This window comes from Rhincodon typus, chromosome 33, assembly GCF_021869965.1.
Source record: "Rhincodon typus isolate 14 chromosome 33, sRhiTyp1.1, whole genome shotgun sequence".
Lineage (NCBI taxonomy): Eukaryota > Metazoa > Chordata > Chondrichthyes > Orectolobiformes > Rhincodontidae > Rhincodon > Rhincodon typus.
Window position 1 is genome coordinate 22,315,129 of NC_063364.1, and position 14,929 is coordinate 22,330,057.

The 14,929-nt window shown below is 41.7% G+C and overlaps 1 protein-coding gene across 1 annotated transcript in view; it reads left to right on the forward strand.

Annotated features, from left to right (window-relative positions):
* The window catches only part of LOC109928951 (cytosolic carboxypeptidase 4), a 272,400-nt gene that overhangs the window by 59,378 nt on the left and 198,093 nt on the right, over positions 1-14,929 (forward strand). The window contains exon 15 of the mRNA XM_048616090.1: positions 2,482-2,630. Coding sequence (XP_048472047.1) covers positions 2,482-2,630 — 149 coding nt within the window. The remainder of the gene's footprint in view (positions 1-2,481; positions 2,631-14,929) is intronic.

Here is a 14,929-nt window from a genome sequence, read left to right on the forward strand (position 1 = left end):
TCAGAACCCCCTTCCCCTCCCCCATTTCTGATGAAGGGTCTAGGCCCGAAACGTCAGCCTTCCTGCTCCTATGATGCTTCTTGGCCTGCTGTGTTCATCCAGCTCTACACCTTGTTATCTCAGATTCTCCAGCATCTGCAGTTCCTACTATCTCTGCTGCCAGACCTGTTGAGCTTTTCAATCAATTTCTAGTTTTTTTTTTCTGCGCAGTTATTTCAGTTTTTATTTAGACTTTCTGATCAACTTGGCTTAGCAGCAGTAACCTGCAAAATCTTTGGAGTATGCAGCCTTGGCAGCATCGTTTGCTCAGAGGGAAATAATTTACAACTGTAATGTGTTGACAGTAGTTCAGCCAATAGCATTCTTGCTGCTGGTGCAAGATTTTGAGTTCATCTCCAGGATTTGATCACAAACATTGAGGCTGATGTTCCAGTGGACCACTGCAATCTCAAAGACATTGTGTTTTGTTTCAATGTTAAATGTCATTTGCCTGGTCTGGTGGATGCAAAAGATCCCATGGGATAGAGGAGTGGGATTTTTGTCCCTCAATTAACTGCACGTAATTGGATAAAAGATTATCTGGTCATTATCACCTTGCAAATTAGCTGTGTTCTTTTCTACATTACCACAGTGACTGCCCTTCAAAAGCATGTTGTTGGTTGGAGAGTGCTCTGAAATGTTTGATGGTCATGACAGGTGCTTTATAAACACAAGTCTTTCTTCTGAATACAAATATTGTCTTAAATGTTTTATAATTGTCTAACATTTTAAAATGCATATAAAAATGGAGGAAATATGGGGTGTTCCTCTTTGGTTGGGCTACTAGATATCAATGTATAATTAAAGGATAGAATATGGCCACACTGTTGCTGCTCTTAGTCTTTGATCACGTTAGCCTAGGTGCAGTTGAGCAGCAGTATTTCCATGGTCTAATAAAGGTCACCAGATGTTCACAGCCTGGCTGAAGAGTAAAGAATGACAGGAATAAGCTCAGTACAAGGGGCTGATCATTTTGGACATAGATGAAGAAACAAGTTTGCACACAAAGGGTTGTGAATCTTCAAATTTCCTTATCCTAGGCAGCTGTGGATAATCAGTTGTTAAGTTCAAAGCTGAGATGAATGTGAGTGCTTCAGCTATGAAGATTAGCTCAGTTTTTTTTTTCCCTTGGAGCAGAGAAAGCTGAGGGGTGATTTGTGTCAATAGGAACAAACTTTTCTCTTGTTATGGACCAGACCAGAGGCCCCCTTCAAAAGATTTTAAAAGGTAGCCTAGATCCTAACTTTTTCTTATTTTAAAGGTAGATATGAAGTGCTGTGTTCTAGATGCAATTTGACTGATCAAACTACTTGATGTTAAGCAAAACACAATTTAATTAGAAACTCTACTTAAAATACAAACAGAAGAAAGAGGAATTTAGAATAACTTAACTATTGGAAAACTAACCAGAATAATAGATACAGTACCTATCACTAATTAACTGTTCCAGTATAGTAACATCCCATAAACGTACCCCTTGGCAAAAAGGCAAATTCAGAAACAGGTTCTCACATGCAGTTCTCCAATTGAGGAGGAAAAAACATCAAGAGAAGGTTCAGACAGAATAGCAACTAGGAGTCATTCACTGAAGCTTCTAAGGCTTTTGAGACAGCAAACAGCTTCTTACGCTACTGAAAAAAAAAGCCAAAATTCAGGAAATATGGATCTGTGAGAGCTGGACACATCCATTCAGGATTAGAAAAAAACCCAAGACCTGACAATTTGTTTACACAAGTCATCTTCAGTAGCCAGTTTGGTGCCTCTGCCTTACAAACTCTCTTCAAAAAAAGACAAGACAAAATAATCTTTTAAAGTGATAGCATTATCACACCCCTCAGTAGGGAGGTGAACTACCAGGAGGCATAGATTTAAAGTAGAGAGGAGGAGGCTTAAAAGGGAACTAAGAAGAAACTTTTTTCACCAAAAAGATATTGGGTACTTGGAACTTGTTGCCAGAATGCGTAGCTGAAATAACTCCCCAAAGGCCGGTATCCTGTCACCAACTCATCCTTTATTTACATGTGGAGAGTCCTTGATACTGATCCAGCTCCCTCAGAGCCAGCTCTAAAAGGTGAACAGGATTCTACGAGGTCCACCTGGCTACCTTATTGCAATCACTAGGGTAGTGGAGGTGGGAACCATCTCAACATTTGAGATATATTTAGATGAACACTTGAAATGCCATAGTGTGCTGGGCAGTCGTTGGGAAATTGAATTAGAATAGTTAAATGCTTGATAACTTGTGTGGACACAATGGCTGAAGGCCCTCTTTCCATGCTGTAAGACCCTATCGTAGACTTTTAAACATTAGGATACGGGATTTAGACAAGAGTGTTGAGGTCATTTTGGGGATTAGCCATGATGTCATTAAATGGTGAGGCAGGCTTGGAGGACTGTACTGACTACTCCTTTATTATCTTTGGATTTCCTATTCTTGTCTAGGTATGAATATGATTTGATCATGAATGCCGACATTAACACAGACCTTCAGCACCAGTGGTTTTACTTTAAGCTCAGTGGCATGAAAGCTGGAATTCCCTATCGATTCAACATCATTAATTGTGAGAAGACCAATAGTCAGTTCAACTACGGTAAGAAGAAGAGATTCTGGGCACAGAGGAATTCAGTATCTTAGGCTCATTAAATTAATTTCATGTCCAAAACTATATCATTACAAGTAAGTTTGAAAGGGTGAATAAATTCCACTCTTCTCTCTCTTGAGGTTGGTGTAGCAGAGTTTTAAATTTTTAAAAAGATAGGTTTTTTTCACAATTGCTAATGCAACTGAAAATGCTGTGACAACCTAACAGGGAAAAGTGCATCAATAATTGTGGCCCACTGTCCCCAGTGAGACCACCAAGGTGGCCAATTTGCCTCACTGACTATTCTGGACAAAAACAATTCACCACCACCTGCAAGTTCCCCTTCAAGGCACACACCATCCTGACTTAGAAATATATTGCAGTTCCTTCAGTGTCACTAGGTCAGAATCCTGGAATTCCCTCCCTAACAGCACAGTAGATCTACTGATAGCACATGGACTGCAGTGGTTCAAGGAGGCAGCTCACCACCACTTTTTCAAGGGGAACTATGCTTGGGCAATAAATGTTGGCCCATTCAACAATGCCCAAGTCCTACGAAAGAATAAAAGAAGTTTCATTAGTAACAGAAAATAACTCTTTTCATTATAACACCCTTAACTTTAACAAATGGCAGAGAAAAGGAACAATTACTAATTTACAATTATGCAACTTAAACTGTATTCCTTTAAAAGCTCCAAATACTCTCTCACCTAGCTAAACACACATATACATCACACACACACACACACACACACACACACACACACACACACACACGAACACTCATTCACAATTAGGATAGACAAAAGACAAATGATTTAAAACAGATATTGTGGGTGAAAGAAAACTGTAAATCAAGAACAAATTCCGATTATCAAATGTCCAGATCATAAGGTTGGATTAAATTGTCAGTTCCTTTAGATTTTTAGCACTGATGTCATAATAAGGTGATGGTTGTTCTTAACTTTGTTAGATGGTCCAGTAGACCTAAATTTTTCTGGTTTGAATTCTTCATTTTAAGCGTCCTATGTTGCATTGTCTTTTCACCACATGGAGAGTGAGATGCTTTCAGTTCACTGGCCATGGATATCTCTGGCTGCCCTGTACCTACAGATTTGTAGCTAACCTCAGCTTGACCAATCCAAGCTATCATCAGGCTGTATTTCCTTAATTCAAAGACTCTGTCTTTGTGCTGCTCTGTCTTAAAATACTGCTTTGACAAGCAATATTATTTTTCACAGCTAAAAATATGTACTGCTTGATTTTTCCAAGTTGCAAAAGTGTTCTGATATTTTAGCTATGTAGCAATGTCTCACTTCAATTTCAGTTTATAGTCTAAAAAGGAAAAGCATGTGGTTTTTGTGGTCAATGCATTAAAGCTACAAAGAGCACTCTAGACAGATGTGTCTGAGTTAATCAGATAATTATTTAGAAGGTTAAAAAAAACCTTGTCCCTAATTTTGCAACATATATGCACTAGCATGTGATCAAACATGTTACAAAGTTGTGTAGAATACTTGTGAATTGGAAGGTAGGAAGCTAAAATTTGTTTGTAAAAATGATGGGGGGAAAAGAGCATAGTCCCTTTAAGAGGTGATGTGCTTTTCTAAGTCGAGAGATTTATACAGAAAATAAAATGTGTCTGCATGTAGCTGAAGGTGTACAGCCAGTTCTGAAATTGAAACAGGTATCAATTGGCTGTATGATTGGAAACTTCAAACTTGTTTTGATATTTTGGCAACTAGCTGGAATCAGCCAATTAAGTTAAACAAAGCACTCAGCGATCAAAAGCCAATTGAATTTAAATTTGATGGTTTTGACAACCTCAGACCAATACTATTGTAAGAAAATTGATATGTCATCCAAGGTATATAAGGAGAGGGTTTTTGAAAATCAGTAAGAACAAACTGCCCCCTGAGAAATAAACAGATAGCTCCCACAGAAATCTCTAAGCTCTCTTGAAGAAAGCACCATCCATCTATAAAAGGTACAGTGGCACTTCTAGCTAAGAATCCTGACAGGTGAATTCACCAACAGCTGGATCAGGGAAGAAAGGCGTTTATGACTGGAGAGACAGCGGAGAGGGCAGAGCATTCCGGAAGACACATTCTGTGTGGACTTTGAGAGACTAAGTTTTAATTTAGTTTTTTTCACATTACTTGGGTTATATAGTGGGACTTGTGTTTATTGGAACAGCATCCCATTAGAATTATGTTCAGTTAGGGAATAGTTAGTAGTTAATGGGGAATTGTTTGGTTTGTCAGTAATTCTGTTAATTTGTTCACTGTTAGGGTTAAATAAATAAATTGTTACTTGAACTTTAAAGTGAATATCAGAGATTTTCTTTCATTCAACCACACTTTTTAAAAGATTAGGCAATGTGAGGCGAGCTTCTCTGGTTGTTTTGGGTTTAATTATTAGGATGGGGCCACTACTCCTGCTGAACAGATTGAGGGCTTGTATTTCAATTTTAATTATCAGAGGGGTTTGACCTCCCTTTCTTAACAAACAGAATGATTTGATTTGATTTATTACTGTCACATCTACCGAGATACATTGAAAAGTATTGTTCTGCGTGCTAACCACAAATCAAACCTTACATAACTACATCAGGGTAATAGAACAGGATGCAGAATATAGTTACAGAGAAAATGCAGAGAAGATGGGGAAGAAGCAAACAAAAAATTCAAGAATGGTAAACAGAGTGAGGGGAGTTGGAGGAGGAATTGAAAGAAAACGTTCACAGCTCTTTGATGAAGGAATAGTATGTCAAATTGGACACCGCTGCCAAAGAAAGAGTGGAAGTGAGTCATTGTTCTTGATATTATTTTGGCTGCCTCTGCTTTTCTGTGGCAAAAAGCCACAGTCTCTATCATGCTGTACACAGGAGGTGGTTTCAATGTGTGAAAACCTGGCCTCTCTCCATAATGGGGACAATGAAGCTTTACAAAGAAGGTTCCTTGTCGACATTCTCCTGTTATCCTTTGATTTAGATAAGGAGGGTTTCAATATCCTATTTCCACCACAAGCTTCAGTCTTTAAGCCTTTATGCCAGCAAATGTGTAAATGAAATGTCTCATCCTGAGACATCGGAAGCTGTCACTGTGAGCTAGACATTCCAGATGATGAATTTTAATATCCAGGTCATTATCCCATGATAGCCTTTTCTATGTGTGAGTCCCAGCCATTTGACATTCTCTTTGTATATTCCTATGAGTTCAGTACTTTTGAGTTGGGTGACTTTGTCAGACATTTCTAAAGTCTCCCAGATCTTTTATTAACAGATTTTTTTTAAAATCTGAGGCTTTGATGGGACTTTAAAGATTAGTGGCCTTTATTTTATATTGTCATGATAATATGCAAGATCACAAATGTTTTGCTTTGAGTAAAGCTCGCACACTAACTTTTTGCTATAATTTAAAAACATTGCAAAGTTCTACATTAGCCACTTAGTAATCCCCCAGCTGTTATGGTCACTCTGTTCCTACTTCTAAATGATGCTGATTAGGTTGTGCTCCTGGGGCTTCTGCAGAGGATTAATGACATAACGGCAGTTAGAGAAAACACAACATTCATTGCTGGAATTAAAAGTGTAAAATGTTGAGATAAACAAAGCAAAATGAAATGGAGGAGAGAAAGTAGGTTCCTCTATGTTTCTTCTGGGATTGTAGCTACAGCAACATCATCTATCCCTCCACAATCTGTAACATCCCAACATGATCCAGGACAAAGCAGCCCGCTTGATTGGCACTACATCCACAAGCATCCACTCCCTCCATCACCGACGCTCAGTAGCAGCAGTGTGTACTATCTACAAGATGCACTGCAGAAATTCACCAAAGACCCTCAGATATCCCCAAACCCACAATCATTTCCATTGAGAAAGACAAGGACAGCAGATGTATAGCAACACCACCACCTGAACTTCCCCTTCAAGCCACTCACCAATCTGACTTGGAAATATATTGTCGTTTCTTCACTGTCACTGGGTTGAAATTCCCTCCCTAAGGGCATTGTGGATCAACCCATAGCAGGTGGACTGCAGCGGTTCAAGAAGGCAGCTCACCACCACCTTCTCAAGTGCAATAAGGGACGGGCAATAAATGCCCACATTCTGCAAATGAATAAATTAAAAAAAGCCAACAGAAAGCCTCCCACCCACCTTCCTGCAAAAATGACATCCCCTATTCCCAATTCCTTTGCCTCCGCCGCATCTGCTCCCAGGATGAGGCATTCCACTCCCGTATATCTCAGATGTCCTCGTTTTTCAAGGACCGCAACTTCCCCCCCTCAGTGGTCGAGAATGCCCTCGACCGTGTCTCCCACATTTCCCGCAACTCATCCCTCACACCCACTCCCCGCAATAACAACCAAAACAGAATCCCCCTCGTCCTCACGTACCACCCCACCAACCTCTGGATCCAACGCATCATCCTCCGACACTTCCGCCATCTGCAATCCGACCCCACCACCAAAGACATTTTTCCCTCCCCACGCTTACCTGCTTTCCGGAGGGACCACTTTCTCCGTGACTCCCTTGTCCGCTGCACAATCCCCTCCAGCCCCACCACACCCGGCACTTTTGCCTGCAACCGCAGGAAGTGCTACACCTGCCCTACGCCTCCTCCCTCACCCCCATCCCAGGCCCTAAGAAGACTTTCCACATCAAGCAGATGTTCACCTGCACATCTGCTAATGTGGTATACTGCATCCACTGTTCCCATTGTGGCCTCCTCTACATCGGGGAAACCAAGCAGAGGCTTGGGGACCGCTTTGCAGAACACCTATGCTTGGTTTGCACTAAACAACTGCACCTCTCAGTTGCGAACCATTTCAACTCCCCCTCCCATTCCTCAGACGACATGTCCATCCTGGGCCTCCTGCAGTGCCACAACGATGCTACCCAAAGATTGCAGGAACAGCAACTCATATTCCGCTTGGGAACCCTGCAGCCCAATGGTATCAATGTGGACTTCACAAGCTTCAAAATCTCCCCTCCCCCTACCGCATCCCAAAACCAGCCCAGCTCGTCCCCGCCTCCCTAACCTGTCCTCCCTCCCACCTATCCCCTCCTCCCATCTCAAGCCCCACCCCCGTCTCCTACCTACTAACCTCATCCTGCCCCCTTGACCTGTCCGTCCTTCCTGGACTGACCTATCCCTTCCCTACCTCCCCACCTACACTCACCTTTACTGGATCCATCCCCGCCTCTTTGACCTGTCTGTCTCCTCTCCACCTATCTTCTCCTTTATCCATCTTCTATCCGCCTCCCCCTCTCTCCCTATTTATTTCAGAACCCCCTTCCCCTCCCCCACTTCTGAAGAAGGATCTAGGCCCGAAGCCTTCCTGCTCCTCTGATGCTGCTTGGCCTGCTGTGTTCATCCAGCTCTACACCTTGTTATCTCTGATATCCAACAGAATGCAGTCAGGTATTGTTGTACAGGTTTCTAACGAGATTTGGTTTCTTGCCATTATATAATTTGTTATCTCTTTAATTGCAAGCTTCCATTGCATGCAGCGTTAATGTTGTTAGTCCACATTTCTGGTTAGATTTGGTTCAGTTTAGTGAAACTACCGCCCCATTCTCTCAGTATTGACCACATCTGGATGCATTGATTCTAGACAGAAATGTGAGATTTTCAGTCCTAATTGGGTTTCTGCTGCAGGTTTATGATATATTAGAGTTTAAATCATTCCTCAATGATACCAACACTGCAACAATACTGAAATTGCCACATTTTTTCTTCTAATCTAAATCAGTCTAGAATGGACACCAGAGCCACACTTTGGCCAAAGATATATCTTTTGCCTCTAACTTGCTTGAAAATGGGCATTTTTGCCCCTCGGAAACACACTTAATCAAGCAGCTTTCCTATGTTCAGTTGTTCACCAGGGCCATCTAGGCATTGCGCTATGCTCTGGGAATTTAATACTTACAGTGCCCTGGCTTCAACATTGCAAATGTTAATGACACAGCTCCTGACAAAGTCAAGATTCACATCAACCTTCCAGCCTGTGCTGTGTACTCTGTCTCAAACCAGAATTGCTTGATAATTATGTCACATTTTCATGCACTGAATACCTGTGGGATCGTCTAGGCTACACACTGTTTGGCTCATCAATCTTGAGTAATCAAGCAGTTCAGTGGAAAATCAATATGGGACTTTTTATCTTCTATTCACTCATTGGCTCATTATCAGAAATTAGGCCACAAAATGATCAGCCTATTCAGTCTGGATCAATTACTTCTTAGCATTTACATTATGCATTATTGGTTCATGGGATGGGGGTGTTGCTATTGGGGTTGGCATTTTGATGGCAATTCATAGAAGTTGATGGTGAGAGGCAGCCTCATACCATTGGCAATAACCTAGTGGTATTATCGCTGGACTGTTAATCCAGAGATCCAGCTTTGTTCTGGGGACCTGGGTTCGAATCCTGCCACGGCAGATGGTGGAATTTGAATTCAATAAATATCTGGAATTAAGAATCTAATGATGACCATTGTCGACTGTCGGGAAAAACCCATCTGGGTCACTAATGTCCTTGAAGGAATGAAACTGTCATCCTTACCTGGTCTGGTCTACATGTGACTCCAAACCCACAGCAATGTGGTTGACTCTTAACTGTCCTCTGGGCAATTAGGAATGTGCAATAAATGCTACTCAGCCAGCGATGCCCTCATCCCGTGAATGAATAAAGAAAAAAAACTTGTAGTCCGCAGTATAGAAGCAGCTGCTGTGCAGTTAGTGTTCCATGATTTCACATCAATGGGATATTCCCATGTCAGAGCAGTGGGTGATTTGAAGGGGATCAAGCAAATGGTGGTGTTCAAACATGCCTGTTGTTCTTGTTCTTAGGCTATAAATACTATGGACGGTAGTGGTGGGGTGGGAAGGGCATAGTTTTAAGGTAAGGAGCAGAGGGGTTTAGAGGGGATTTGAGGAAAAGATTTTTCACCCCAGAGGGTAATGGATGTCTGGAACTCACTGCCCCAAAGGGTGGTAGAGATAGGATCCCACAAGACGTTTAAGAAATATTTAGATGATCATTTGTACTGCCCTAGCATACAAGGATATGGGCCAAATGCTGGCAGATGTGATTGGAAAAGGCAGATGCTTGACGACTGGTGGGGATGTGATGGATGTGATGGCAGTTAAAGATGATATGACTCTAGGTTTGAAAGGTGCTATAGAAGAGATGAAACTCATTACAAGTTAGTCCAGATGGCATTAGAATATTCTGTTTAGAATACATTTCCTCCTAAACATGGTAAATGAGAGCTATTCATGCACCTTCTCAGTGTGGAGCTGTGTATGGATGATGGAAATTTTTTTGCCTTTAAGCTATAGATCTTCAGACAGGTCGAAAGCTGAATAATCAGACTTGCAGGTTAATGTTATCAGAATAATATCAAGTTATAGATATTACTTTGAGTCAGCTGTTACACCTCTTAAGGTGGGTGTGATTATCCAACTGTCAACATCTTTCTGCAAATATTTCGCTTCAATGGCTGCGTGATCAGATTAATTAGATTTGCCTCCTGCACAGTAATTTATTCTGCCAACTTTAACATTCAACCAGCTAGTTCTAAGTATCATGCTACTTTTGACTTAATTAATGTCTCATTAGAGAATTTTGTGCAGGAAAATCCATCCATTGCAGATTTCTCGTGGTGTTATTGTACCAGCTCCTGAGATAACGTTACAGCCAGAAACCATGGGCCCCGCTCAGAGCTACAGGTAGTGAAAAAGCGATTTAAATCATGGAATAGAATGTAATATATTGAGCTTTTTATTCTGTCACTGGCACAGTGACTGGCCTATGGGTTATTTGTGGAACAGGTATAATCGGGTATATTGTGCATTCATAGAATTACAGGATGATGTAGCACAGAAAGAAATCATTTGGCCCTTTTGTCTGGACTGTCTTCAAATTCTTCAAGTACTTCAATTAGCTCTACTCCCCCAACTGTTCAAAATTTTCCTCTTAAAATATTTATCCAATTTCCTTTTGAAAGTTGTTATTGAATTTGCTTCCAGTTCCTTTTGAGCAGAGCTTGAATATATTTTCCACTGCCATTATTATTCTTGTCTGTTATATTGTCTCTTATACCCTTCCCAGCTTTGCCTGAATGTTTTACCTAAAGTAGTATGGAACATTTTACAGACTTAACAATGCCTTCTCCTCTCAGTAGCCCAGTCTGCCTTTTTGGGAGATTAAAGGGATAAGACTTGGTTATCCAGTTCAGATCAAAAAGAAGCTTTATTATTACTCTCTGGGGTCCAGCTGCTGCTTTAGCTGATTCAGGGCAGCTCCATTCTCACCATGGAGACACCTTTACACTTGAGTAGATAGCTGTTGTAGAATTGATAACAAGTTACATTTCATTTAATGTTTCGGGATCTCTCAGACTCTTTCCTTATTACATTCAGTGATAGATTCTCTCCGTCCTCAAATTTGAAATCATTAAAATTATCTGCTGCTTCTTCCCATGACGATATAAGAAAATAGATCTTCCCACTTTTATCATCTCTTTCAACAGTTGTTAACTCCACCTCCACCTAATTAATTAGATTTCCATTCAAAAGTGGAGGTTATTTGATCTTCTATTTTTGTTTCATGGAGTTCATTTCTCAGTTACCCACTGTGAGTCTTTAACTTCCAGTTTTGTAGTCCCTCTTCATTGAGCACTCCATAACCATGGGGTTATTAAGATAGCTATTCAAATTGCTGATGCTTATCAAACACTGATTCCTTTTGTCAGGTGAGAGGGCCTGTGACCTGCTATGTTTCTGTTGTGTGTTTCATGCTGAAATATGAGTTTGATGTATTTTCAGCAGACATTGAGCAGACCTGTTTATAAACTAACATTTTATTTAAGTGAAGGTGCCCCCCAGTAGGCAACTCGAATGTGTGAGCAATGCTTGTGTAAACCAAAGATTGCCTCTTTAGTTAAAGGTGCTTTACTATAACTTTTAATAATTCATTATTTCATGTATTGTTTGGGTCTTGGTGGAGAAAGGAAGTTACTAAAACCTATCAGGCGATCTCTTAAAACTGATTGCAATGTTTTTGCCAGTGTAGCTGTTTGTACAGCTATTGTTGTTAGAGAGCACACTACCATTTGAGTATGGATATTATTATAGCAGAGCCACTTCTGGAGGTAGAGGAAGATGATTCAGAAACATTGCTTGGGTTGCACAGGTCCCTGAGGAATGGATGGGATAGGAGCATAGAATAGCCGAGTTGGTGGGAGGATGCTGAGCCCAAGCCAACCACCTTCCTGGTATTTCATTAGAGGATAACAGTCACCTTTCCACATGAGAGACCATCTAGCATCCCTTGGTGGCTTTCCTATGGGCTCAGGAATGGGGAGACAGAGATGTCGTGGAAGGTCTCCTTCAGTGCTAAGAGCTGCCGCCACAGGAAGTTATCTTTCGGTCTTCACAATTGACCCTGTCACTTCCCCACTTTCAATCTCTGCCCAGTAGCTTGCCTGGTTGACCCGGCTGTGCCCCAACTGCATTTACCTTCATTCTGCAATTCCCCACTGTGTTCTGGAACGGGCTGCAAACTGAAAATCCTCCAGCCATCTGATTAACCGGCAGCTCTTGGCACAGATGGGGTGGGGGGTGGCATCCTGTTCCCTTGCCTGTCATTGGAGACATGACTTCAGGCAGTTAATGATCTGCTCATTGCTTCCATGACCAGTGGGGAGGAGCTGCTAAACCCTAACACTGACCCTAACCCTAGTACACGGCCAGGGCACCACTGCCCTGTAAATTCCCGAACATTTTTCTACTATTGCTTATCTGTGAGAAACTACAGTCTGAGCCTTACAGTGGAATCTGCCAGCATTGACTGAACAGCCAACTTTATTTGAAGGGCAAGGAACTGTCTGGGTTGGCTTTCGGGAGAACCGAGGGTAAGCTCTGTAACCTGGGCTTACAGCATCACAGAGTTATTGAACCAGGCAGTCACCATCTTACTTGTGCTCCGAGCAGAGCTGAGGGACAGGGCCTTCAGCACCTTCAAACAGTGAGTGGAGAAGCTGTATTTCAGCAGAGCTCAGCTAAGGCCTCTTGAATGAATGCTGCACAGCTAGGAAACGGCCTAATGAGGAAGCAGACAAGAGAAGCCCAGCGACAGGATGAAGAGAAGAAAGTCAATCAAAAAATGGTTGTCCGGCAACCAAGCTGTCCTGAGTGGGGCAGGATATGATTGCCAAGTTCTTTTATTGAAACGCTTTTGTGGTCAGAGAATAATAATCTCATCCAGATGCGGCCGATCTTCACAGCAAATAAACTTTTTCCCCTACCTTCTCTCATCACGTTTTTCTCTTGCCCTTAGTGATACGTGATGGAAGCCATTTCCTCCCCTGCATTCCGTGGATTGTACTCCAGGTTGCCAGAGTTATGGAGAGGGCTGTAATGTAGGAATGACCTTAGCCTGACTTGTATTTCAAATACCTGACCTGATGTGGTGAAAATGCCTCTCTTCACCCATCGAACCTGGATGTCAATCTGGGATTCAGAGCCTGGAGCTCTGACCTCCTGCTCACTACAGCTGTCTGGAGGGATTGAGAATCCACGGAGCCCGATTTAACACAACCAACAAAAGATACCGCAGTGACAAAAGAAAAAGAAGCCTTTTATGCATGTTTGAATGTTTTTATGAGTGTTTGGGATCCGGACTGCGCTGCTCAAGTGTGTTTTGGTGGGAAACACGATTGCGGCTTTCTTAAGAGGTTTAGATAAACATCTGAAGAGATGGAGAGAAAAGCAGGCTGCTGGGAAAGTGTGAGGAAATGGGACTAGCTGAGGTACTCTTACAGAGAGCAAGGAGGGACACAAATAGGCTAATTGGTCTCCGACTCTGCTTTAACCATTTTATGATTCTATGAACTAAGACTCAAATCCATAATCTTCCACCTTGGAAGTGAAATTTCTACACTGCGCAAAAGGGTTATTGTCAACTGAACATTGTGCCCATAAAATAAATAGCCTAATCATTCCACACTGCCTGGTTAGACCTCCAGAGACTGTTATTTTTGTGAATTCTTATAATGAATATTTCTTTGAGTTCAATATGCTTTCTCATTTCTCACCAACGTGTATGATTGTGTGTGTCTGCCAATTCCTAAGCTTGCACTTCTTCTAAGTGTTCCCTGTATGGCCAGAGGTGGCACAGAGGCTGATAATCTATTGGGCTGGAGGTGATGTGATCTCTCTTGCTGGGGCTGAAGATATCATGGAAAGGAAGGTTAGTCAGGAGAAAATAATTGCGGGTTTTGTCTGTGCCTGGTTGCTTTTAATAGGGAGCACACAGAGCTCATTGGCAAGCTATGTTGGGCTAGACTGCATTATCTACACCAACAATTACATTTTAATTTAAACTTTAAAATTTTGTATGCACTTTTAATTTTGCTACTGTGCCCCTGCAAGGGATTGTTAACCTTTTAATTTGGTTTATATCAAAATTAAGTGTCTAATGATGACCACGATTCCATTGTCAATTGTTGTAAAAATCCATCTGGCACACTAATGTTCATTAGGGAAGGAAACTGCCGTCCTTACCTAGTCTGGCCTACGTGTGACTCCAGACCCACAGGTTGACTCTTAAGTGCCTTCTGGGCAATTAGGGTTGGACAATAAACGCTGGCCTAGCCAGCAACACCCTCATACCATGAATGAATTAAAAAAATGAAAAGGAAACCACCATCCTTACCTGATCTGGCCTACATGTGACTTCAGATCCAGAACAATGCAGTTGGCACTTAACTGTCCTCTGGGCAATTAAGGAAGGGCCATTAATGTTGGCCTAACCAGCGACACCCTCATACTATGAATGAATTTTAAAAAAAAGGTTTAATTTAAATTTGGTTTTCAAATGAGTATATAAAAATACACTTGGATTTTTGTGCTAGTGGCCTACCTTCAGTGGCCTGGAATTCTGAAGTGGAGTTCGAAAAGTCTTGAAGATGTTATCCTAACATGTGCAGCCTTCCCTTAAAAAAACACAGATGTGAATGAGGCACATGTGAGGGAGAAGATTGTGAGAGAAGTTTAATTCTACCAATGTGACCAAGAGGTCAACCATCCTCGTGAGTTCACAAACACAAAGCTTTAAGGAACAAAAACCGAAAGAACTGCGGATGCTGTAAATCAGGAACAAAAACAAAGTTGCTGGAAAATCTCAGCAGGTCTGGCAGCATCTGTGAAGGAGAAAACAGAGTTAACGTTTTGGGTCTGGTGACCCTTCGTCAGTTCTGAGGAAGGGTCACCGGACCCGAATCGTTAACTCTG